The sequence below is a fragment of the Eretmochelys imbricata genome, chromosome 21 (genome assembly GCF_965152235.1).
Source record: "Eretmochelys imbricata isolate rEreImb1 chromosome 21, rEreImb1.hap1, whole genome shotgun sequence".
Lineage (NCBI taxonomy): Eukaryota > Metazoa > Chordata > Testudines > Cheloniidae > Eretmochelys > Eretmochelys imbricata.
This window is the reverse complement of record NC_135592.1, coordinates 8,324,365-8,347,788: the sequence shown is the minus strand read 5'-3', so window position 1 is coordinate 8,347,788 and position 23,424 is coordinate 8,324,365. Positions and strand designations below refer to the sequence as shown.

The 23,424-nt window shown below is 55.1% G+C and overlaps 1 protein-coding gene across 5 annotated transcripts in view; it reads left to right on the top strand.

The window, feature by feature from the left end:
* The window catches only part of ATP2B4 (ATPase plasma membrane Ca2+ transporting 4), a 99,580-nt gene that overhangs the window by 51,342 nt on the left and 24,814 nt on the right, over window positions 1–23,424 (top strand). For all 5 annotated transcript variants that reach the window (XM_077839314.1, XM_077839312.1, XM_077839310.1 and 2 more), the window contains 11 exons: window positions 5,083–5,280; window positions 7,822–8,079; window positions 8,765–8,890; window positions 9,664–9,789; window positions 13,301–13,336; window positions 15,917–16,078; window positions 16,754–16,968; window positions 17,725–17,967; window positions 18,642–18,883; window positions 19,900–20,134; window positions 22,501–22,680. In XM_077839314.1, coding sequence (XP_077695440.1) covers window positions 5,083–5,280; window positions 7,822–8,079; window positions 8,765–8,890; window positions 9,664–9,789; window positions 13,301–13,336; window positions 15,917–16,078; window positions 16,754–16,968; window positions 17,725–17,967; window positions 18,642–18,883; window positions 19,900–20,134; window positions 22,501–22,680 — 2,021 coding nt within the window. The remainder of the gene's footprint in view (window positions 1–5,082; window positions 5,281–7,821; window positions 8,080–8,764; window positions 8,891–9,663; window positions 9,790–13,300; window positions 13,337–15,916; window positions 16,079–16,753; window positions 16,969–17,724; window positions 17,968–18,641; window positions 18,884–19,899; window positions 20,135–22,500; window positions 22,681–23,424) is intronic.

Here is a 23,424-nt window from a genome sequence, read left to right as displayed (position 1 = left end):
TACAAAATAAAATAACCCAATGGGGCATGGGGAATAGCAGAGGCAAGCCATGAGACCTTTCCGGTGCCCAAGGACTGCAGTGGCAAGAGCACCGGGAGGGGTAAAGAGCCAGGGCTGGGCACCTGACCTGTTTTTCTGTGTGTATGCACGAACTAACCTGGAGAAGGAGACCCACATTCAGCCAGGAGAAGAGTGGCAATGGGATGCTGCATTCTGGGGGAGAGAGATTGCTGTTCAGGTTCCCCTCCCCGATAGGCTCAGTGCCCTTTTACTCCTGCCAGAGGCCATGTCTACACTAGAGTCCTTTACTGGTATAGGTACATTGCTATGCTATGTACACCGGCAAAGCACTCCTGACGTGCAGGCAGCTATCCCAGCGTAGCTGCTCTTTGTTTGTGTAGCAACCGCCCCTGTGAACAAAACAAGAGACCCTGGTGAAAGCGCGGCTTTGCCAGTCTAGCTGCATCTAGGCTAAGGGCTTCTACCAGCACTGCTTTGCCAGTCGGGGGTCACACGTCTTCACACCACTGGCCAAGAGATCTATGCTGACTAGAGTCCATTGGCCTCTAACCCATTCCCTTGTCACACCCAACACCTATCAATGATTGGCTGCCCCTTGTCCTTGCCTGCCTCCCTGACTGTGAGAGGATGGCCACAGTTGATTTGATGCACAAAGTGGCAGGTGGGTTATTTTGGAACCTCTTCTCTTCCCTCTCTGTAGCTCCTCCCCCCATTAACCCTTTCTTTCCTTTACTTCCTACTTTAACTGGCAAACGTCCCGGGGATTGCAATGGCTTATAAATCTTTCACTTTTTTAATATATAGTGTTGTCGTGTCTAGAGGTCCCAGCTGAGATCAGGGCCTTGTTGTGCTTGGTGCTGTATATACAGGGTAAGCGATTTGAAAATCAAAGGCAGTTGGATGCCTAACCCTTTTAGGGGCTTTTGAAAAATCAAACCCTAACAGATGTTCCCAAGGTCCCATGTGACATCTGCAATAGTGCAGGGAGCTGAATTCTGATCTTCTAAATCCCTGGCCAGTGCCTTAATCCCGAGACTAGCCTCCCTCCTCCACATCCCGGAGTCTTGCACAATTCCATCAATGGCACCATAATAAGCTTGGGAGCTCTGAGGGCTGCACCCCTGGAATGTCGGAGGGGGCTGTGGAAATCTCGACTGGTTTGGCTAATTTCAGGACAGCAGGCGACCCTGTCACCGGCTCATCATGACACAGATGCTCCCACTTTCCTGTGGGTCCCCAACTCCAGTCACTCTGAAGCTCTGCTTTCCCCCAGGACTGTGGTGAATTGGCTCCCTTAGGAAGGTGAAAGGGTGTGACCGTGTTTCCCCCCGACAGCTGGCAGGAGGACTAGCGGAATGAGGTTAGAGGGTGACCGTGAAGAAAAGAACATTGAAAGTTGGGGAGAAGGAACAGGGCAGAGCAAGAGGGTGGGGATGGTTTGGGAGGAGACGGGCGGCTGGTGTGTATGTGTGAGCAGCAAGTTCCCTGCCAGACCAGGGGCTAAGCAGTTAAGGTGAATGTGGGGGAGTCTGCACTGACTGGCTTCTGGGCCGGCACCGCCCGTGTCGGTCACCTGCTGTGGCCCAAAGGGGGGCTGCTCGGGGGTAGAGGGAGAGCAGATCCGCTGGCTTGGGCATAACTGGGGAGACAAACCTGATCCACGGTCCCTGTTTGTGCTAGAAGTTGAGGGGAACGGTTATGGAAACTTGTGAAGTGGAGACTCTGGGGCAGGGGGCTCTCTGCCTCTGGCATGCAGCTGGGTCTGGGGAGGGGGCAGCAGACCTGGGCTTGCGCGCTCTCTCCCCCTGTGGCAGAGTGAGTGTCTGTGTTGAGGGGCAGGCAGCCTGCCCAGGTGGGGCAGCTGCAGGGCTGAGTTGTGGGGTGCGCTCTGTGGTGGAGCAGAATCTAGGGGGTGGGGGCCCAGACTGGGAGGCTCTGGGGGACAGCTGCAGGGCTGAGTTGTGGGGTGCGTTCTGCTGTTCCGGTACAGAGCCCGTGTACAGCTGGGGCTGTGGGGCTCACCCCCCTCCCTATGGCACAGAGCTGGGTGTGCCAGTAGGGCTGCAGCTGTCCTCGTTCTGACTCCATGTGCCTGGCATTCCTCCCTTCTCCCCCGTGCTGGGGAGCGTGCACTCATCCTCCCCTCCCAGTCCCTGGGCCATGACACCGCGTGAGTCAAACCACCGCATTATTTTCCATCCGGTCCAGAGACTTTGGGTGGGGCTCGTTCCCAGGCAGGCTTGTAGGGACACCCGGGCTGACTTCATCTGGCCAGCTTTCCTCTCCCTTCGGACTGTGCGGTGCCAGCCAGCCTGTGATGGGACGGAGGGGGGCGCTCCCTCGTCTGCTCTCCCCTCTCCACACCTCTGCTCCCTCCCTGGCCCCCCTGATCTCCTGCGGGTGGCTGCAGCTGGGTAGAAGGGGAGGATTTTGTTCTCCTCGGGGCTCAGCTGGCTGAAGGAGGGGAAAACCCCCTCAAACGACAGGGAAGTCAGTCTCTAGCTAGAGGGTCTGTCTGGGTTTCCAGGCTGGCCCAGCCCTGACCCACATGTGGAGGGGAGATAGTCCAAGTGTCTACAGTTCAGAGCACAGCTCTGAGTCTGACCTCCCCGCCTGGTGCATCTCGGGAGTTGGCAGGAACCTGGCTGGGGCACCCTTAAGGTGGAAAATGCAGGGCTCTGACCTTTTTAAGGTGGAGCTGGTGGGGAGGCGGGCAATTATGGATAAATTTCATTTAAGTCCACCCTGACATAATGTTGGTTAAGGGGGCTGGGTTGACAGCCCCAAGGAGACAACTCTTCTGTGTCGCAACAGGGCGGAGATGGCTTTGTGGTGAAGGCTCAAGGGTTAACATGCCTCCCCCCCCCCCCTTTTTTTTTTCCCCAGATGTGGAGACTGGGGCTTGAGGGCTGGGCTCAATGCCTAGTTATGCCCCAGACTTTTCTGTGCGACCTTGGGCAAGTCACATCCCCTCTCTGGGCCACAGTTCCACATCTGGAAAAGGCAGCGAGTGTGTGTGTGTGTGGGGGGGTTAACCCTTTCCTGCCTCACTGCCCAGCTGAGGGCACACGTGCTGCCGTGACGGGGGCCATGTGAACACCGTGATGTATAAGCAGTGGTCTTGACCATGGGCGTTTAGGGCAGCCTCAGGGATCTGACAGTTTCTCGTTAACCCGCCCCCCGCCCCCTTACTGCCAAAAAATCCGCATGGCAAAGTGGGCAAGAGGAGGCGGTTTTGTTCTGATGGACCCGTGTAAGACTGATGGAAGCAGCAGCTGGATGCTGGAGGTCTGTCTCCAAGCCCATGTCTTCCCTACAGCATCAGCCCAGCAAACGTCTCCCTGCGGATGGGGCTGAATCTACAGATCTAGTCCTGGCATGAATGGACGCCCCCATTGCTCTCCCTATCTGTGCAGCTGTCTGCACGGACTCTCCTCCCCTTGGCTTCCCTCCCATGTCACAGCCCTATTCTGGAGCCCAGGGGCAGGGCCTGCAGGTGGAAGGGTTGGGGTGGGCCCCACAAACCCCTAATCTGCCTCTGCCAGCTTTCCATTGGAAAGATCTTAGTAGAGCTGGAAAAACCCTCGGACGTCCTGGAAGAACTGGGTACAGCTGATTTTGCAAGGCTGGGGAAATCCGGAGTGATGCCTTGGACTCTGTCACCTTGCCTGGCCACAGGACAAAGCACAGATCTGGTTGTCTGAGGCTTTGTGGGTGGTACCTGCTGCCCACATGCTAGGCAGAGAGTGCTCTGGCAGCCGCTGCCTTCCCTGTGAGCTGGAGAGAGAGACTGAAGCAGGCAGCTCTGATTTCACACCTGTTATAAATGCCAGAGTCACAGCTAATTTGATGCAACATGTAAACAAGCCAGTGAGCACCAGCTGGCATTCATTGGCACGTGAGGGGTTTGCTAGGTGGTGGCTGTGTTGGAAAGGTGGCGAGAATCAAGAGCTCTCGCTACCTTTGGTTTGCTGATCAGAGCTAGCGTCCCCTGTTTCCTGTGTGTGGGGTACCTGGTCCAGCTGAACGTCTGAGGGTACGTCTACACTTGAAAGACAAACCCGAGGTACTGAGTCTCCGAGCCCAGGTCAGGTGATAGCCATGGAGACATTGGGGCTCAGGCTGGAGCCCGGGCTGTGAAACTCTCCCCCTCACTAGGTTACAGAGCCCAGGCTCCAGCTCAATCCTGAACGTCTACGCTGATGTCTTTAGCACTGCAGCCCAGTCCCCGCGACCCTATCAATGGCCCCGAGCTCTGACACTCAGCACTGCTGGTGTTTCTCCACAGTGTAGACATACTTGTGTGTCAAACCTGCGACTCACTCAGTTTGCCTCATTCTCTCCCGTCCCTTTGCTGACCAGTCGCACCTTCCCTAGCAGGCTGATTTAGGCTGGTGGGGGAACCCCAACAAGGAACCAGAGTAAAGCCACCCACTGTTCTCATGACCCACTCCACCCAGTGTCGGGGAAACTGAGAGCGCAGGGGGGACTCCCAGGTTTCTGTCTTGCTGCATCATTCAAGGGAACTCAACCACCTGGCCCCAGCTGGGCTCGCTTGTCCCTGAGGGCACCTCTGGCACTTGTAACCTCAATGCAAATCGGTGTAGGTGGGGGAAGCTTGCCAGGATCTGCGCTGGAGCCTGATCTCTCCAGGGTCTGGGCGCCCTCTGCTGTTGTCTGCTGTAGAGGCCCAGCCAGAAAAGCACATGCATGGGAGAAACCGAGAATAAGAAGCCGTGCGGTCTAGTGGATGGGACATTAGGAGACCTGGGTGATTTTGGGCAAGGCACTTCCCTGCTCAGCGCCTCAGTTTCCCCTCCCACCATCTGTCTGTCTGTTTTATCTGTGTAGGTTGCGAGCTCTCTGGGACAGGGTCTGTCTGTACAGCTCCCGACACAATGGGGCCCTGATCTCAGCTCTGCTGTGATCTAAATAACGCTGAAGGGAGTACTGGAGAAGGAAGGTACCCAGGGATGTCCAAGGATGATGTGTCAGCTGTTGGGATGGGGGTGGCAGGGTGACTTTCTTCTCCTCACCTCTCCTTCTTGCCTTCCTCTCCAGGCTTGTCTGGGAACCCAGCGGATCTGGAGAAGCGGAGGCAAGTTTTTGGCCAGAACTTCATCCCGCCCAAAAAGGCCAAGACCTTCCTGCAGTTAGTCTGGGAGGCGCTTCAGGACGTCACACTGATCATCTTGGAAATCGCAGCCATAATCTCCCTGGGTCTGTCATTCTATCACCCCCCAGGTGGCGACAATGAATGTGAGTGCCCCACAGCTGCGGCGGGGAAGGGGCCGCGTCTCCAGGAACATTCACTGAGAACTGGCACGGAAGGGGTTGGTCTTGCCAGGAGCCGCACTATCCTATCCCCTGGGCTGTATCATTTGTGTTCTGGAAAAGGCGCTTTGATCGCTGCTTTAGGCTTCCTCTTTAGGATCAATCCTCAGCTGGTGTGACCCTGAAGCTGGAGGAACTATCTGGGTTTGCACAGGCTGGGGATTTGGCCCAGTGACTTCAGTGGAACTCTACTCTGCCCCAGCTGGGGATCTGGGGCCTCATATTCCCCTTCCCCACTCCTGCCCCAACATACATGCTGCCTGATTGACTCTTAAGCAGATTTTCCCTAGCTGAGTTCCCTAACATACAGCTGACATCGCTGAGTTTTCCTGCCGGTTTCCTTGCCAGCACACCTCTCCCACTGTACAGCTAGATGCTACAGTGCTGGGTGTGGCGGAAAATGCTAACATCTGTGAACTGATCCAAAGCCCATTGAAGCTAATGGAGAGATTCCCATTAACCTTGAATGGGCTTTGGGTCAGGCCAATAGACAAAAAGGGTTAATGCCTATGTCCTGGCCACATTCCGTCTCTGTTAATTCTCTGCCCCTTGCCGTTTCAGGGAGATACAGGATTCGCTTACTGCAACACAGTTCAGAACAGGGGCTTGTTAAACACCTTCCAGGCTCCACCTCAGAAGCAGCTGCATCTGAGGGAGTCAGAACTCCAGTTAAGTCTGTTGGAGAATGCTCTGGGATTATATGGGCTTAAAAGGTGCTATACAGAAAGATATGAGCGCTGTCTTCCGAGTGCCGATAGTCCCTGCAAGGAGAAGTCAGTGGCACGATCCTGGCGCTAAAGGATGCTGTGGATTGGATGCGAGACCCTAGGCTGTGGGGGGGGTTGCAGGGAAAGTACTGGCTTCCAAGCTAGACCATGGCGCTGAGTGTTCATCCTATGGAACAGCAGAGGAGAGGAAACTGCAGCATGTCTCGTATCCTGTGCGTCTCTGCATCAGCTTATGGATCAAAATGAATCTGAACTCTAAACACAAGGAAGGCCAGGCAGGCTTGGCAGGATGGGCTGAGAACGGGGGTGAAAAAATTCTGCTCTTGGCCAGAGATAGCAAAATAATCCCAATTGGAGACCCCAAGAGGAAAACAGCTCCCTGACCAGGGGCAATAGGCTGAAGAGAGGGGATGAAGAGCAGAGGAGCGGTTTGGCTGACATGCTGATCGGGGCTTGGTCTGCACACCTGCTGTGTGGGTGGGTAGCTAGATAAATGGAGGCAGGCCTTCACTGGTGTGATGGCAGCATGCAGGGCCCAGCTGGTCAAAGTCCTGCCTTTCCTATGGCCCCATCTGACTCCCATCCAGCTCAGTGGGAGTCCTTCCATTGACTCGGATAGGAGTTGGAGCAGGCCCCTTGCAGCCAATCCCTGATGCCTCAGGGGAAGATGAGTCCCCAACCTGTGATCCTGGCTGTGCAGCGCTAGATGCCTAGAACAAGGGAGAAAGGTTCTCCAGACCTGTCGCGTATCCATACTGGTGCACTTATATACATGTATGTTAAGGCTCTATCTGCCACCAAGATACCAAGCACCCACCTAGTAGGCTTGGAAATACCTGCGTGGTGGTCTGTATCTCCTAACCGTACCAGATCCCGGTGCACGTGCATACACCCTAGCTAAGATAAAAGCACCCTGTCCCCTGAACAACCACCTCCTAGTGCGTGACCATTATGTTTTGGGTTTGCATTGCTGGTCATCCTGCTGTGTGCTCAGCCCTGGGGATACCTACCATGAAGCAGGCTATACAGGGTCTATCGTAGCTCTCTCTCTCTCGAGAGACCCATTCCCACAGGCTGATCTCATGCCAGCGTGTGTAATCTAGTACCTGTCATCCAGGGATCTGAGTCCTTTGCGAAGTCTGGATTATGCCTCTGGCAATGTCCGTATCAGGTGGGCTGATAAGTGTGGTCTGGCCACGTGACTTAATCCCAGCTCTGATGGGGTGCCCCTTTGTGGTTTTGGAGGTGGATGGGCAAGGCATGTCACCTCTTCCGAGCCTGTGTAAATTGGGGCCTTAATCTGTAAGGGTTAATTGGTTAAGGGTTGCAAAGTTCTCTGCAAGGGCCCAGTAATGGTGTTTGCTTAGTTTTTATTGGTGGCTGTTTGAAGTATCAAATTGGGATAACAACTGAGGAAAGCAAGACACAGATGGTGACTCATTCCCAAGGTCACACCTAGAGAGGGCATGTCAGACCTGTGAAAAGAACTCCGGTGTCCTGATTCCCAGGCCCCTGCCAAAATAACTTCTATGCAGAAATGGCTGGATGGGCAGTGTCCGTAGGAGAAGGGTGACCAGAGGGAGTGACTTGTGGGAGAAAGGGACAGGAGGCATCTGTGTGTATGTGGGCTTTTCAGGCCCTTTGCTGTGCAACATGCTGACAGATACAGAGATCTCCTTTACGTGACTGAATCTTCCTCTTCTCTGCACTTCCTGCCCCCCCCACCCCACCCCGGCAGTGTGTGGCCAAGCAGTGGCGGGCGCGGAGGATGAGGGGGAGGCGCAGGCTGGCTGGATCGAGGGAGCAGCCATTCTCTTCTCGGTGATCATTGTGGTGCTGGTGACGGCCTTCAACGACTGGAGCAAGGAGAAGCAGTTCCGGGGTCTTCAGAGCCGGATCGAGCAGGAGCAGAAGTTCACGGTCATCCGTAAGGGGCAGGTGATCCAGATCCCTGTGGCTGAGATCGTGGTGGGGGACATTGCGCAGATCAAATACGGTGAGTGGTGGGAGGGGAGCCAGCCCACAGAGAGTTGACTTGGCCAGTTCAGGCACTCCTGAGCCTGTCTCACATCTTGCCCTTTCCCTCCTTGAGTTGGCTCAGTCATGGAGCTGCCAGCAGTGGAAACTGAGGCCCTGGCTGCCTTCTTCGCTGGATGTGGGCAGTACCTGTTCCCCACTTGTCCCAGCATGCCTTCATCCTGACCTTACAGGGGCTGCTGTCTGTGGAGGACAATGTCTGCCTGCGTGGGCTCCTCACGCACAGAGGCAACTGTTGGTGCTAAGCTGGACTCTGTGGAGTACCTCGTGCTGTAGCCATTTCCCCAGCAGGGACTCACCGAATTGCTTTTGCTCAGGGTCATGCTTTCATTGCACTGAAGAAGATTGCTGACTGGAGAAATTTTTCTACGTCCCACCCCTCCGCGTCCCTTTGCTGTCCGTCACCACTGGGAGCTTGTCTCCACAGCTTTGCTGTAAGGAGTAATTTGTTTTTGTTATTTTGTTCTCCCACCATTGTGCTACCTCTTCTCCCCTAGACTTAGCCATGCCTTGGGATTCTGGGTAATCTTCCTGGCATCAGGAATTCTTCAGGCCTTGCCTCCCCAGCTGCAGACTGAGAAAAGGGCAGGATGAGCTTTGTGTCAGGCACAGGCTGGCCTGTAATGTGTTCCCTCCTCTTTCAGGTGATCTGCTGCCCTCGGATGGGATCCTGATCCAGGGCAATGATCTGAAGATCGACGAGAGCTCTCTGACTGGGGAGTCGGACCATGTCAAGAAATCCCTGGATAAAGACCCCATGCTGCTTTCAGGTGAGGCCACCAGATGTGACCTATGACCCAAGCCCTCCACGCTAGGGCTGGAAACCCCAGCCAGATACCCAGCCTCTGGATGCTTTGGGGTTTGGCAGGATTCATGTTCATATGACCCAGTGCTGGTACCCTCCCAATGCCGGCACAAGTTAGACCGGGTTCTGCGTGCCCATCCCTGGAGCATGGCCAGCAGGAGATGGCTAGATCCCTTCCGGCCATTCGTGGTCCTAGCACAGCATAGAGTGGCCCCTCAGCTACTGATCAGACCAAGAATGGTCTTGGTAGATGACCAGCCTTGGAGGGTGAATCCCCTTTCAGAGCAGGGACAGCATGGGCAGCAGCAGAGCAAGTGTCTGTTGCCCATTGCTCCCTGCCGGTATGCTCCAACCCTGTCCTGGAGGGGTTTCTGTAGTGTGGCAGCATGCGTGGGTTGGGGCCAATATAAAAATCTCGCTAGACTGATAGGATCACTTCTAGTGGGGAGTTCCATCTCAGTGGCCCGTTGTGATGGCGATGCCTGCCCCAGGGAACCTGGAATGAGATCCAGTTAACTTAAAACGAGGCTCTGAGCAGCCGTCATTCCAGCAATAACTTTGGGTCTCGGTTGACCTGGGCCAGGTTTGAACCGGTGACCCACAAGCAACAGGCTCTGTACCCCATCCCCTGGAGTCCAACAGTCTCTTGTGTTAAAATAGTCAGGAAGTTGACTGTTAATGTCTCCTCTTCCTGGTTCGTGTTTTCCTTTCCCCTCGATGCTTCGTTCCCCTGGCCAGGTACCCATGTGATGGAGGGCTCCGGACGGATGTTAGTGACGGCTGTGGGCATCAACTCGCAAACTGGAATCATCTTCACTCTGCTGGGTGCAGGAGAAGGGGAGGAGGAGAAGAAGGTGAAGAAAGGTATGGCGATCTCTGGGAGCCCAGCTGTTTCTTTCTGGGATGTGGTGAGCTGTGTCCATGGCTGAGAGGGAACACGCAGCCCCGTTTAGTGTGAGTGACTGAGCTGGGCCTGTCAAGCCTTAGGAGACGAAGCTGGGAATCCCACTTCTAGCACCATCAGGTCATGATGCAGGGAGCACACCGCATGAGAAGGCCCCTTCCATGCTTGGGAGCCTGGGGGCACTGCCTGGGCTCCCCTTCCTGTGCCTTCTTTGACACACCATCCACCGCTCTGTCTCCATCCAGCCGCAGCTTGGGAGCATGTGGGAGCAGGCTTCAGAGGCAGAAAGAGAGTGGCTATCAGAGCTGGCTTTGGCAAGGAGGCTGTCAATGGAGTTACTATTGCTCCAGCCCCATGGCGGGAGGTGACTGATAGCTGAAATGATCCATGTCCTTCAGACAGTCCAGCACCCGAGAGCTTCACCAGCAGCTTTCTTTCTTTTTCTCTCTCTCCATTTGTTCTCTCTTTTTTCATCCAAAGACCGACTCCCCATCCCCCAAGGTTGACCTGGCAGTGTGGGGGTGGGGGAGGATGGCTAGGAGGACTTGCTTTGCTCTGCTGTCTGAGATCCTCAGCTGGTAGGACTTTGTGCAGGGAGAGGGTCACTCCTGGCTCCCTGACTTCGGTGGGTGGGGAAATGCGCCTTTGGACACCCCCCCCCCCCCCCCGCCCCGCATATACACCTTGCATTAAGCTATTGTGAACTTTGGACCCATTCCTATCCTGGTAGCCCACTTTTCCCAGGAAAGAGCTGTGGGGCCTTGCACTTAACAGGTTCAGCCCTTTGCTCCTTCCATTCACTGGCTCCAGGCTACAAGAGGGGCAGGTCGCTCATAAGCCCCTTGCGGTGGGGTGAGCTATGGCGCCAGGCTGATCCCAGTGCTGCTGTCTGAACCCCTCGTGTTCTGAAAGCTGACGGCACTCTGCGGGGAGCCCCGGGGTGTGCGTGTGTCAGTCAGGGGGAAGAAGTGGCATGTGCCCACAGGGTGGGAGGGGCACAGCTTGTCAGGCTGCGTTGCTCACCTATACAGCACTGACCGTGCCAGGAGCCAAACACCGCCCTGCACACCGCTCCGATGTCTTGCTGCTTATTCCACCCACTCCACCCCAATCCCTGCCGATCACAGATGGCTCAGAACCGTGCCGCCTCCTTTCTGGGGCTCCGAGACAATCCAGCAACTCCCCACTCGCTTTGGGGTTTACGGGGTGCTCGAAAGAGCCCGGAGCTCGTTCATAGAATAGAATATCAGGGTTGGAAAGGACCTCGTTGCGGGGGGCTTGCAATGCAGCGTCCTGGCATGATGGCCTTCACTGCAGGCAATTCAGCATCCCTGCCAAGCTGATGGGGCCAAGACTGGGCTTTGGGCACACAGGCTACCCATCACTGTGCTTTGGGGGAGCCCCATTTTAGGAGCTGGGGTCAGAGGGGAGGGTGGCAGGGCTCCCACATACAGTCTAAAACTCCTCCCACTCCCCACCTTCTGATTATTTATTTTCCTGCCTCAGGACAAATGACTTTGCTCCCCTCCTACCCTAGCGTGCTGGGTGTGATGCTCATGTCTGCCTTTGCACAGGGCTGGCCCTGACCGCACCGGCATTGTGGCATGATGGTTTTGCCCCTCAAGATGGATGCAGGGAGATGATGGGCCCTAGCGAAAGCTTTGGGGCAGAATCAAGACTAGGCCAATGGCTGGAGGAAGCTGGGCACAAAATGCGGCTGGAGGGTTGAGCTGGAAGAGCAGCCTGAGGGTGCATCGTGCCCTTGTACTTTCATCGCCTAGCAGATTGCGGTGTCGCTTGAGCTCCCTGGGCTTCGCTGCCAAACAGAAACCAGACAGGGAGTCAGACCCTCAGCTGGTGTAAATCAGTTTAGGTCTGTGGGAGTCTATGGATCAACACCAATGTACGCTTGCTGAGGATTCCAGCTTCTGAAAACCTCTGGGGTGCTTCCTTGCTCCCTGGTAGAGGCCAGGGTGTAAGTGGCAGAAAGTATGTGGCTTATCAAAGCAGCCCAATGCTCCCTCGCTCCCAGTCCGCAGAACAGGCGTTGGTGCTGTCGATCCGCTTTGGCAAAGCATCCGGGGATTAGTAAAAGGACCAGATGATGGGCTCTCTGCCGTCTCCCTACAGAACTGCTGCTCATGGACAGTGCTTGTCAGAAGGATTAAGGAGGATGAGGCAGAGTGAGTGGAGAGGCAGCTGTTCATCTCCTCTCCCGCTAGCCAGGCAATCCTGTGTCTCCCACCTCTGGGGAGTCGCTCCTCTTGCTCAGGGAGTAGCCTTTGGTCTCTTGTTTGAAGCGGTTCCCTCTGTCTCAGGAAGTGGTGCCCAACTTCTTATTTATTCTGCTTCATAAATGTCACTTGGCATCTCCCCCCGTCCCTGGGCGGTAGCGTTTGCTGGCCGGTTAAGCCTGGCTTGACATCCTGTACTGGAGTCCTGCTCCAGTGCCGTCCCCAGATGTTGAAAGCAGGGGACGGGTGGGCCGAGGGTGCTGTGTCCCAGGGCCCATGCCTCTCCACATCACTGGGCGGAGGGTTGTCTGGATAAATAGTCCAACTTTAGACCCATCAGGCAAAGCCCCTCAGTCCTGCAATGCGGATTTGTTCCCAACAGCTCTTGGCTGCTGCTGCTTGTTTGTATCACAGTAGCGCCCAGGGGCCATAGTCCTAAATCGGGGCCCCATTGTGGTTGGTGCTGAGCATTCACAGAACAAAGACTGTTCCTGCCCCCAAGAGCTTCCATGCTACGTCTCAGACATTGTTACTGCTATCGTGGTAATCTGGGTGGGTTGTCTGTCTAAAAACTGCTCCAGCTCAAACAGGAATTACAGGCTTGATGCAGAGATCAGCGTGTGGAACTCTGGCCGGCATTCTGCAGGTCCAACTAGACGATCACGATGGTCCCTTTTGGGCTGGCCTGAAGTTCTGCCCCGGCCGAGATCGGGTTCCCTTTGCATTAGGTGCTGTACAAACACACACAGCCCCACTCGTGACAAGCTCATACACTAAAGAGATGAGACCACAGGTGGAAGAAGTGAAGTATTTTCTCCATTTCAGATTGGAAATTGAGGCACAGGGAGATGGAAGTGACTTGCCCAAGGTCACACACAGTCTGTGGCAGAGCAGGGAGCTGAGCCCAGAGCTCCTGAGTCCTACCCCAGTGCCTTACCCACGAGACCAGCCTTCCTCAGGCAGAGACTTCCCTTGCCCTGTGGCTAAATGCTCCTTCTAGCAGCAGGGAGAGGAGGGCTGAGACCTGGCAGGAGAAATCCCCTTTGGCTTTTATGGGTGGGAGGCACCTTTGATCTCTTGAGTCCTGGCCAGTTACGTGGAGCCCAGCAGCTGTGTGGGATTCCTGCCATGCGAGTGCCAGCGTAGAGAGCACCCAGGGTGTTTTCCTGCCCACAGGGACGTTAATGTCGAGAACCATGTGCTCAGCACTCCACCCTTTTTCTCTTTGTCTGAACAGGTAAAAAAGCAGGAGCCCCTGAAAATCGCAACAAAGGTAACCAGCCTCTCCATCCTTTGAACCAGCACCACACTAACTACCAAGCATTCCTCCTTCCTTCTTCCCATGAGTCTGTGCTCTTCGCCGCTGCAGCGAGAATCTCGCCTTGTTGTCCCGGAAGAGGGTGTAACTGTCCCCACAGTGCTAACCTCCACACTTCCTTTACCCCTGATCCCCCATGCCCCCTCCCCGAGCCATCCTGTCCAACTAGGGGCCAGCCTCAAACCCCAGGTCTGTGCTGCTGGAGTCGCAGCACCCTCTGCTGTCAGCCTAGGGTTCTGATCGAAGGATTTGGGTTTGTTTTTTTTGGTTTTTGGGGGGTTTTTTTCCCCACCATTGGTGCTGTGAGGGGGGATGACGGTTCTTTGTGCCCCATGAGGCGGCCTGGCCTCTTCCAAAGGAAGGTCTGGGCTAGACAGACAGCAGCACATCAAGATCTGTGGGTCGAGGAAGGTGGGAGAGTGGAAGTGGGGAAAAGCCCCATTGTTCAGGGAGGTTTAACATCAGCCTAGAAATAGACCGTTGGGACCAAATCTGCCCCAGATAGTTCTGCCCTGTCTCTGATCTGGGCTGTCAGTTTCCACCGCTGCCTTGTACCAGCAGAAAATTGACCACCTGGGATTCTTCCACAGCGCAGCAGCTAGTGATTCCTCCCTCCGTCGGGCCAGGATGAATGGGGACATGGAATCGAGTGAGGAGAGCGCTCTGCAGCAAATGGGGTGGTGGGGATGGGGTTTTAAGTCCGAGCATGAAGTGCTGCCCCCCTCCCCCAAGTTTGGACCCGGATCAGTGGTGGGTTTGGCCTGTGAAACTGTTACACCCTGTTCTTCTCATGGCCTTTTTGAATCAAAGTGAGCGTCTACTCCTCCAGTATGTTTCTCACAGTGTTCTTTCCAGGCTGTGTAGAGGAAGCCCATTTCTGCACCTGTCTGTTTCTCCACCCTCTCTCTCTCTCTCGGCAGTTTACGTTTCTTTCCTTCCTTCCAATCTGACATGTCGCGTTGTTTTGGGTTTGTGGGTGTTCTGGATTTTTGTTTTTGTTGTCTCCTCACCCACCCCCATTTCTGTTCTGTCTGAAAGTCCTAATCAGGGAGGTCACCATTTTGGAGCAACTGTGAGTTCTTCTGAATCCATAACACTTTGGTGGTGGAGGCTAGAAAGGGGAATCTGCTCTGAAACAGCCAGATTTGGATCTGTATGTGAACCACTGCTTTTTTGATTGGGTTGTTTGGCTTTTTTTAAACCCAAGAACAAGAACTGAGATGAAGTAAATAACTTCCATTATTTTTGTGGGGTTTTCTACTCATCTTCATGGTCCCCCACCCCGACTTCTTGTTTCGTTGGTGCTCTTTGGGTTCAAATACTCAAGTGTAGGCCAGCATAGCTCTATTGACATGGGGGGAGCTACATCCAGCTGCATGAGCTGAGGATCTGGCCTTTTTATGTCTTAAGGATCCTAAAGAAATTTTTGGGCTGGATCACAGAGGGCTGAAGGTAAAGAAGCCGGTTCACTCCTCCACCTTTAATGAGTCAGTCAGTCTCCACCCCCAATCCTTAACCTTCCCTCCCCTCCATTCCACCCCCTCAAATGCTGTCTGCGTAAAGCGACTCCCACTGAGCTTCCATGAAGGCATTAAAGAGCTCATCCATGGCACATGTGTAGAACAGGGGAGCTAAGGAAAGGAAATACTGTTACACGTAGTGGGAAGTTAGCTTGTGGAACTCATTGCCACTATCTCCTCAAGGCTAAGTGCTTAGCAGGATTCCAGAAAGTACAGGACATGCATATGGATAATTACCTGGAGTTATAAAATTTAGGATTAAAGATGACCGTTTTGGAAGGGATCTAAACAGTCATGCTTCAGGGCATAAAGCAGCCTCCAGTGGGGGTTAGGAGGAAACCTTAATGTATTCCATAATGCCCTACTGTAGGTGTTCCTGCACCTTCCTCCGAAGTAGCTTGTGCTGCTGGCCACTGTAGGTGAGAGGATCCTGGATTATCCTGTAATCCGATCCAGCCTGGCCATTCTGATGATCCTGTATTCAAAGGGCTTTACAAACACTTAGCGAATTAAGTCTCTTAACACAACCCTGTAAGGTAAGTATCACGAGCTGCATTTTACAGATGGATAAACTGAGGCACAAGGCAGTGAAGGGACTCTCGCCGAAGACCACACAATCAGGGCCACTGGCGGAGCTGGGAATAGAACCCGGGAGTCTTGGCCCCATACCCTAGTAAGGCTGTCCTGCCTCCTCCGGTGTAATCAAGTAGAGATGTTTTTCCCTTACCTGGGAAGTGGGGTTGGGGGCAGGGAGGCAAATGAGAGATGATCCCACGAGCTGTTCCAGGCACTTGCCCTCTGGGGCAGGCTCCCTGGGACTGTGTAGGCTTTAACCTTAGCGTTTGCCTGTGTGGGCCAGGGGAGTCTTTTTTTTTTTTTTTTTTTTTTTTTTTTTTTGCTCTAGGTTTTTTGTTTTTTTTCTCTCTCTCCACCATCTCTGTCCAATGGCGTCAAAAGCTTTACCTCATGGCCTCTCCCACTCACCCACTGTCTCTCTTTTGCCCCTGGGGTGTAGCTAAAACTCAGGATGGCGTGGCCCTGGAGATCCAGCCCCTGAAGAGCCAGGAAGGGGTGGAGAATGAGGAGAAGGAGAAGAAGAAGGTGAAGGTCCCGAAGAAGGAGAAATCGGTGCTGCAAGGAAAGCTCACCCGCCTGGCAGTGCAGATTGGGAAGGCAGGTGAGCATGGATGAGGTGTATCTCCACTCTCAGACAGCTTCACGCTGGTCTGCTCCCCAGTGAAGTTGTAGTGGCAGGATGTTCCACTAGATGTGTTGGCGGTGACCATGAGGGACAGATAGTGCGGGCTAGAGACTGGCATGGTGTGAGAAGGTCCCTGTGCTGGTTCCCCTCAGTCCTAAGATGCAGCACGTCCTGCTATTCCAGCCTTGGATCCCCCACACTCAGCTTTGCTGACGCCCCTTCATCCCAACGGTACCCCCAGACCCATCTTTGCTAATGTACCTCGGTCCTGACCTCCAATCCCCTCTGGCACTCCATGCTCACAGATTTGCTCACGCCCCTCAATCCTGAACTCCAGCTCTCCTGTGCCCTAGTCCAGTCCTAGGTCTCCACGTAGCTCTGCTAATGAACCTCCCGTCTTCACCAGCAGCCCCTCGGCTAGTCTGGCCCGGGGAGTCTATGGGATCAGAGACCCTGCTGTGAACACTTTGAAATGCTGGGGCAGGCTTAGGTGTGGATGGACGCCCAGGCAAAGAGCCCCCAGGGTTCAAGCCTGGGGGAGCAGAGCTCCAAGACACTCTTGTCAGAGCGGCTTTCCCATCTCGATCCCCAGCCTAGGGGTGTGGGCGTCGCTACAGGTCTCGCTGGCCTCTCACCTGTCTCCTTCCCTAGGACTGATCATGTCGGCCATCACGGTGGTCATCCTGGTGCTGTACTTTGTAATCGACACCTTTGGGGTGCAGCAGAGGCCCTGGCTGGCGGAGTGCACCCCCATCTACATCCAGTACTTCGTCAAGTTCTTCATCATTGGCGTCACCGTGCTGGTGGTGGCCGTGCCTGAGGGCCTGCCCCTGGCTGTCACCATCTCCCTGGCCTACTCGGTCAAGGTGAGGCCGCACCTGGGCGGGGAATGTTGGGGTGACTGTGTTCACCAGAAGGGGAGGGGTTGTTCCCCTCACCAGAAGGCTGGGGCGGGGGAAGTGTTGAGCAGAGGACAGTAATGGGTTCCCATCTTCACCAAGGCGCATAGAGGGAGCTGTGCATATTTGGAGGTGGGGGTGCTATGTTCACGATGGCTAGGGAGGCTTTGGAGGGGCAGAGTGCAGATGGAGGTGGCTCTCCTCCCCACGGGAAGGCCAGGAGCAGAGGGGGCAGAGGCCTGTTTTTCCCAGCTGTTGTGCAGGGAGGCCAGCGCTGGGCCGCGTTAGCCACCGGCTGGGGAAAGGGATTCTCATTTACTCCGCTGCTGCTCCCCTGCCCAGTGTCCTGCTCTCCCAGACAAACCCTCCCGTCCCCTTGTTCTAAGTAAGCCAGGAGCCTGGCCTGGCACTGCTGGGGACGCACGTGGCAATAGCGCTTCCTGCCAAGCCAGCGGAGCGCCGCGGAGCAGAGCTGGGAGGGCGTGGGGGTGTCGGGCTGGCCCTACAGAAACGGCATCCCTCGCTGAAGTGATGCTGAGTGCAGAGGCCATGGCCTCCCCGTTCCTCTGTGTTCCCAGTGCCCGTGGCTCCAGGATCTGCCTTCCCGGGGGGGTGCGAAGCATGGCTGTGAGCTCCAGCTGTGTGCCATGTGAAGACGCACAGGTGAGGAGAAGCCTACCTGCCTCTTAACCCTTTCACGGCCTGTCTTGCGCCCCGCTGCAGAAAATGATGAAGGACAACAACCTGGTGAGGCACCTGGATGCCTGCGAGACCATGGGCAACGCTACGGCCATCTGCTCGGACAAGACTGGCACGCTCACCATGAACCGCATGACCGTGGTGCAGGCCTACGTGGGCGACGCCCATTACCGGCAGATCCCCGACCCCGAAGCCATCCTGTCCAAGGTCTTGGACCTCATCGTCCATAGCGTCGCCATCAACTCCGCCTACACGTCAAAGATCCTGGTGAGTTGTCCTCCCCCCTGCTACTCTGACAACGCTGCTTCTAGCCCCTCCCAGAGCTCAGGTGGCTGGCGACCCATGCAAAGGAACAGCACAGGGAAAAGCATGGGGCTGTGATAGGATATGGGGGAGGGGGTGTAAGATTTACTTCCCGATGAACAAGGGGTTAAGAGCAGCTTAGCACGCGTTGTGTCCTCCACACAGCTGGTCAGAGGATCTAGTTCAAATAGGAATTAATGGCCCCTGTTATGCAGAAGGTCGGACTAGATGATCAGGGGTCCGTTTTTCCCCTTAAATCTGACTTTCCATCACTTTGCACGGGCCTTTACATAGATGTGGTGATGCAGAGAGTCTGAAACAATGGGCCAGGTCCTCAGCTGGGGTTTATGCCTCTTAGTTCTCCGGGGCTGGGGTTGACCTCAGTGGCGCTATCTTGATTTGCACTAGCTGAGGATCTGGCTCCAAGGCTAAGAAGTGGAATCTACTCCCATTTCATCTTGACTTGTTCGCTCTGGACCCTGCTGATCACAATCTTTAAAAAGTCAACATCCATTATATCCCTGCAGATCAGACTTCCAACTCCTCCCCTCCTTTCCCCCCACCTCAGTGGGCCTGGCCGGAAAGATTTGTATTGACTTTTATTTCCCCCCTTTCTCCCCACTTTGGGAACTTCTTAGCCACCAGAAAAGGAAGGGGGCCTCCCGCGGCAAGTGGGGAACAAGACAGAGTGCTCCCTGCTGGGCTTCGTCCTGGATTTGAAGCAAGACTACCAGGCAGTTCGGAACGAGGTGCCAGAGGAGAAACTCTACAAGGTCTACACCTTCAACTCAGTGCGCAAATCCATGAGCACGGTGTTGAAAAACCCGGACGGCAGCTTCCGCATGTACAGCAAAGGAGCCTCGGAGATCATCCTACGCAAGTAACTACCCTTCCCTCCTACATTGCTGAGTAAGCCATTCCCCTGCTAGAGCCACTAGTGGTGCTTCTGAATGCAAATTCTCTGGCTATGCTCCACAGGCCACTGCCTTCCCAGAATGAACCCAGAATTGTGGGAATTTCAGTGGGGAGGGGACATCTGTGAGATCTCTCTTGTGAAAAAAGACTCATGTACGTTATCTGCAGAACAGAGAAGAATAATCCCTAGTTCTTGTATAGCACACTTTTTTTCATCTGTAGATCTCAGAGCGCTTTACAAAGGAGATCAGTATCATTATCCCCATTTTACAGATTGGGAAACTGAGGCCCAGAGAGATGTAACTTGATGGGTTCTATTCCCAGTCTGCTTGGTAACCACAGTCTCCCAAGTCCTGGTCCAGTGCACTATTCACTAGGCCACACTGCCTCTGGGAAAGCTTCAAATAGCACCTAGTGAAGTGAGCGGTTCTCTGCCATCTTTGAGCCTGCTTGCGTTCATTATAAGAGCATTGTGCCATGCAGGACAGCCCCGTAGCTTCATCCTCTCAGTTGCTTGGCATAAAATACAATCTGTTAATTGGAGCTCAAGCGGAACCTGTCTGGAGGGCGCTTGGCACATTTGCTGAGTAATTGTTTTGTCACTTCTACTGCTGCCTTTGCGCTCCTGGCAGCCAAAATGCCATGCAGAAGCTGCGTTGGTGTCTGCAGCCAGGCAGTGCCATACATCTGGCAGGGAGTGTGTTCCAGAGAGATTCCATGCCCAGCTCTGCAGCCCTGAGAATCTAGGCTGTTTCAGGGAAGGAAGCATCCACCTCATGTATATATAATTTTTTTTCCCTTCCTGTGGGCTCACCTGCAAACTCTTGGGGTTCATGCCTAACTGACAGATGAGGGGCTTGCTAAATCGGTAGCACCGTCTCTTCTGATGTGTGGTTGGGGCTGGGAGTCTTGCCTCTCTAGTTCGTCGGCAGATGCCAAGCCATCTCTCCGTTAACTTCTGAAACCTCCCGCCGTGTGCAGGTGCACAAAGATTCTGGACAAGAACGGGGACTTGCGGGTGTTCAAGGTGAAGGACCGGGATGAGATGGTGAAGAAGGTGATTGAGCCGATGGCATGCCAAGGGCTGCGCACCATCTGTCTGGCCTTCCGCGACTTCCCTGCCGACGCCGAGCCTGACTGGGACAGCGAGAACGAGATCGTGTCTGACCTGGCCTGTATCACCGTGGTCGGCATAGAGGACCCTGTCCGGCCAGAGGTACCACAACGCCCTCTCACCACCTTAACCCGGACAGTTTGGCTACTTTGCTGGCTGCATGTCCCTTCCCCACCCTGCTGCGGCATGAGCTCTGTGCCCCTCGGCATGCTGCTGCTGCGGGGTGATGAGTGCCCGTCTAGAGAGGTGGATGGGGCACGAGCACCCCACAGAGATGTCCTGCAGTGTGCCACGCATTGCCTCCCCCGGTCCCTGTGCGACGTGGGGGTGCCTGCTCCTGAGGTGCCCTCTCTCTGTGCCGCTATGCGGAGCACGCCAAGTGCCTGGGGTGTGCGCTTCCCTCCCTTCCTCACCTGTGTACCAGCACATCCCCACAAAGGCATCTTGGTCTGAGCCAGGTGTCTGGGCACGAGCGCCCCTCCAGTGCCAATGTTCAAGGGAAGGGTGCGTTGCCAGAGGTTGCCCAGAAGTCGGGTGGAGCGTTCCACAGGTGAAAGGTTAATGGGGGGGTGAGGGGAACTGATTTGCTGCCCCCCAGGGTGGGAGAGTACTGTTTACAGGAACCTGTTTTCCCCAGCGATGCCCACCTGCTCCTTCCCCCTGTTTTCTCACAGCTCGCCTGGGGGTAACAGACAGACCGCTGGGCTAACGCAATAAGCAGTCCCATGCCTGCCTCTTTATTACATTTTGGAGCCTGCCTTGCTCTCGTCTTTCCCTAATTAGACGTTGAAGTATCTGGGCTCGGGAATCGCATTACAGATGCCCGGTCTGCACCGGCTCTGGAGGCCATGATTCAATTTGCTGATTTCTCAGTAATGTTTTTCCCCCACACACACACACGCGCACAGACGAGGACGCCCTACCCCCTGCTCAGGCTCGTTCTGTATGAGATGAAACCTATTTAGCGCAGCGACGTGGTGCTGCAGCCGGAGATGCCGGGCCGGGCCGCTGTCAACGTGCCATCCGGCAGAGCAGGAGAAATAAAACGTCCCACGTCTCGATTAGATTGCTCATCCGTACCTCGGCACCGGAGGTTCCTGAGCACCGCGGCATCGCGTGGAGGAGGCAATGAGGTTACGTGTCCCTGGGGGCAGTAGAGGAATGGCTCCGCAGTCAGTTCCAGGAACGGCTCTGAACAGACCTGCTGTCCTCTAGCGCCATGGAGAGAACGAGCTCCTTGGTTCAGAACTGCTCAGCCAGTGCCTCCTACACCGAGCTTAGAAGTGAGCTGGCTCCTGTCAAACTCTCAGTAACTTGAGTCCCCTGTGCACGACTCAGTACGATGGGGCTCCAGTGCCCAGCATCTGGGCTCCATAGATCCGACTTGCCATGCGCTGCCTCCCCGCTCCTGTGGAGCAAGATGGAGACTCTCTGCCTTGCCCTCGAGTTAGCCGCTGCCTGGTTCTTGACACCAGGAGGCCAGTGTCAAATCAACCACCCCACGGGGTTGGAGAACAAGGCATAGAAGCAAGACTCTGCTCCTTCCTGCTCTCTGGTTCTTGGGGATTCCTCTGTCTGGGGCTTTCCTTCCAGGCTGCCCTGAGCCTTCCACCCTACGCAGCATCCCTCTGCATGATCCTGTTGTTGGTGGCCGGCCCAGCCCAGCCCAGCGGTGCATTGGGACTGAATGAGTCCTGAATTCACCAAAACTTGAACCAACCTCCTGCTCCAAACCCCTCAAGACATCTCAGGCCCACCCTGGGCTCCCTGATCTTCATCCCCCTGGACCTTCTCCCTGGATGGACTCTTCGCACCCCCAGCTCCCTCGCGCACCCAACTTTCCCAGATGCTGCTCCTCAATTTGCCCTGGCTTGCTGCCATGCCTGAACCTCTCCTGACTGCTGGGCCAGGATTCCAGCAATCCTACCTTCATCTGCCGCTCCTTCCCAGGGAGGCCTCCTGCTGCACCAAAGCTGCTAGCATGTCCCTTGTATGCCAGCTTTTCTGTGCCAGTTACCCCAGCCCTCCATTCACACTGTGCAGGTGGGGCTCCTTGAGTCTGTCTGACCCTACAGGTTTTTTTCCACAGCTTCTCTTTTTCCAGTCCGTCTCTCTTCCCCCATCTGTCTCTTTTCCACAGCAGGGCTGCCCAGAGGATTCAGGGAGCCTGGGGTCTTCGGCGGCAGGGGTCCTTCCGCTCCGGGTCTTCGGGACGCTTTGCCGAAGACGTGGAGCGGAAGGGCCCCCACCGCTGCACTGCCGCCAAAGACCCGGAGCGGCAGAAGTGGCAGCGGGTCCTTCACTCCGGGTGTGTTCAGCGGCGCTGAAGGACCCCCCCGCTGCCAAATTGCCCCTGAAAACTCCCCTGGGGGCCCCTGAAAACTCTTCTGGGGCAAATTGCCCCACTTGCCCCCCCCTCCGCCCGGGTGGCCCTGTTCCACAGTGTTTCTCTCTGACCTCGCCCGTAGGTGCCAGAGGCCATCGTGAAGTGCCAGCGTGCTGGCATCACCGTCCGCATGGTGACAGGCGACAACATCAACACGGCCCGCGCCATCGCTACCAAGTGCGGCATCCTGCTGCCTGGGGAGGACTTCCTGTGCCTGGAGGGCAAGGAGTTCAACCGGCTCATCCGGAATGAGAAGGGAGAGGTAGGAATACAGATAAGGGACCCTGCCTCTGTATGAGTCACTCGGGGCCCTGGGCAATGGACTCCAGAGGCATCTTCGGAAGCGTAGCCTGCTAACAAAGGGTGCAGTTAGCTCCGAACCATAGACCTGGAAGTGCAGCACAGGCAGGAGCAAGAGGCTACCTCCATAATACATGGCCTCTTGGACCAAAACTGAACTGGACCTCACTGCTTATAATGCTTCGAATGCCTGTCATGGAGAGCTGCCTGCTCAGCTCGTATCAGCTGGAGCTTCTAGCCAGCTTGGCTAGGGGCCAGTGACCCCTGGTAGATGCCTGGGCTCCAGACTTGTCGTGGGAGAAACAGTAAAGTTGAGGTGAAGGGACCATCCAGTCCTCGCTCCCCATCCTGCCCTACCTAATGATCCTTGGCCCTCAATAGGGCTGGACAAAATTTTTCAGTGACTGCATTTTTCAGTGAATAAACTAGTTTCAGGTTGAGAAACTGTTCATGAGTTTGGGTCCAATTCTGCCTATCGCTTCAGCTGGGGGGGAAAACTTTTTGGGGAAAGTTGAACTATTTTAATTGGGTATTTTTGCTAAATGAACTGTGTTGACTTCTTGTTTTGAAATCGAGCTAGTAAAAACCCCCCACACCTGAAAACTAAACTAAACCTTTTGGACCCACACTGAATAGTTTGTTCAGTTTTTTTTTTTCTTTTCGGCCAGCGAACCGAATGATCAATGATTCGCTCGGCTCTAGTTTT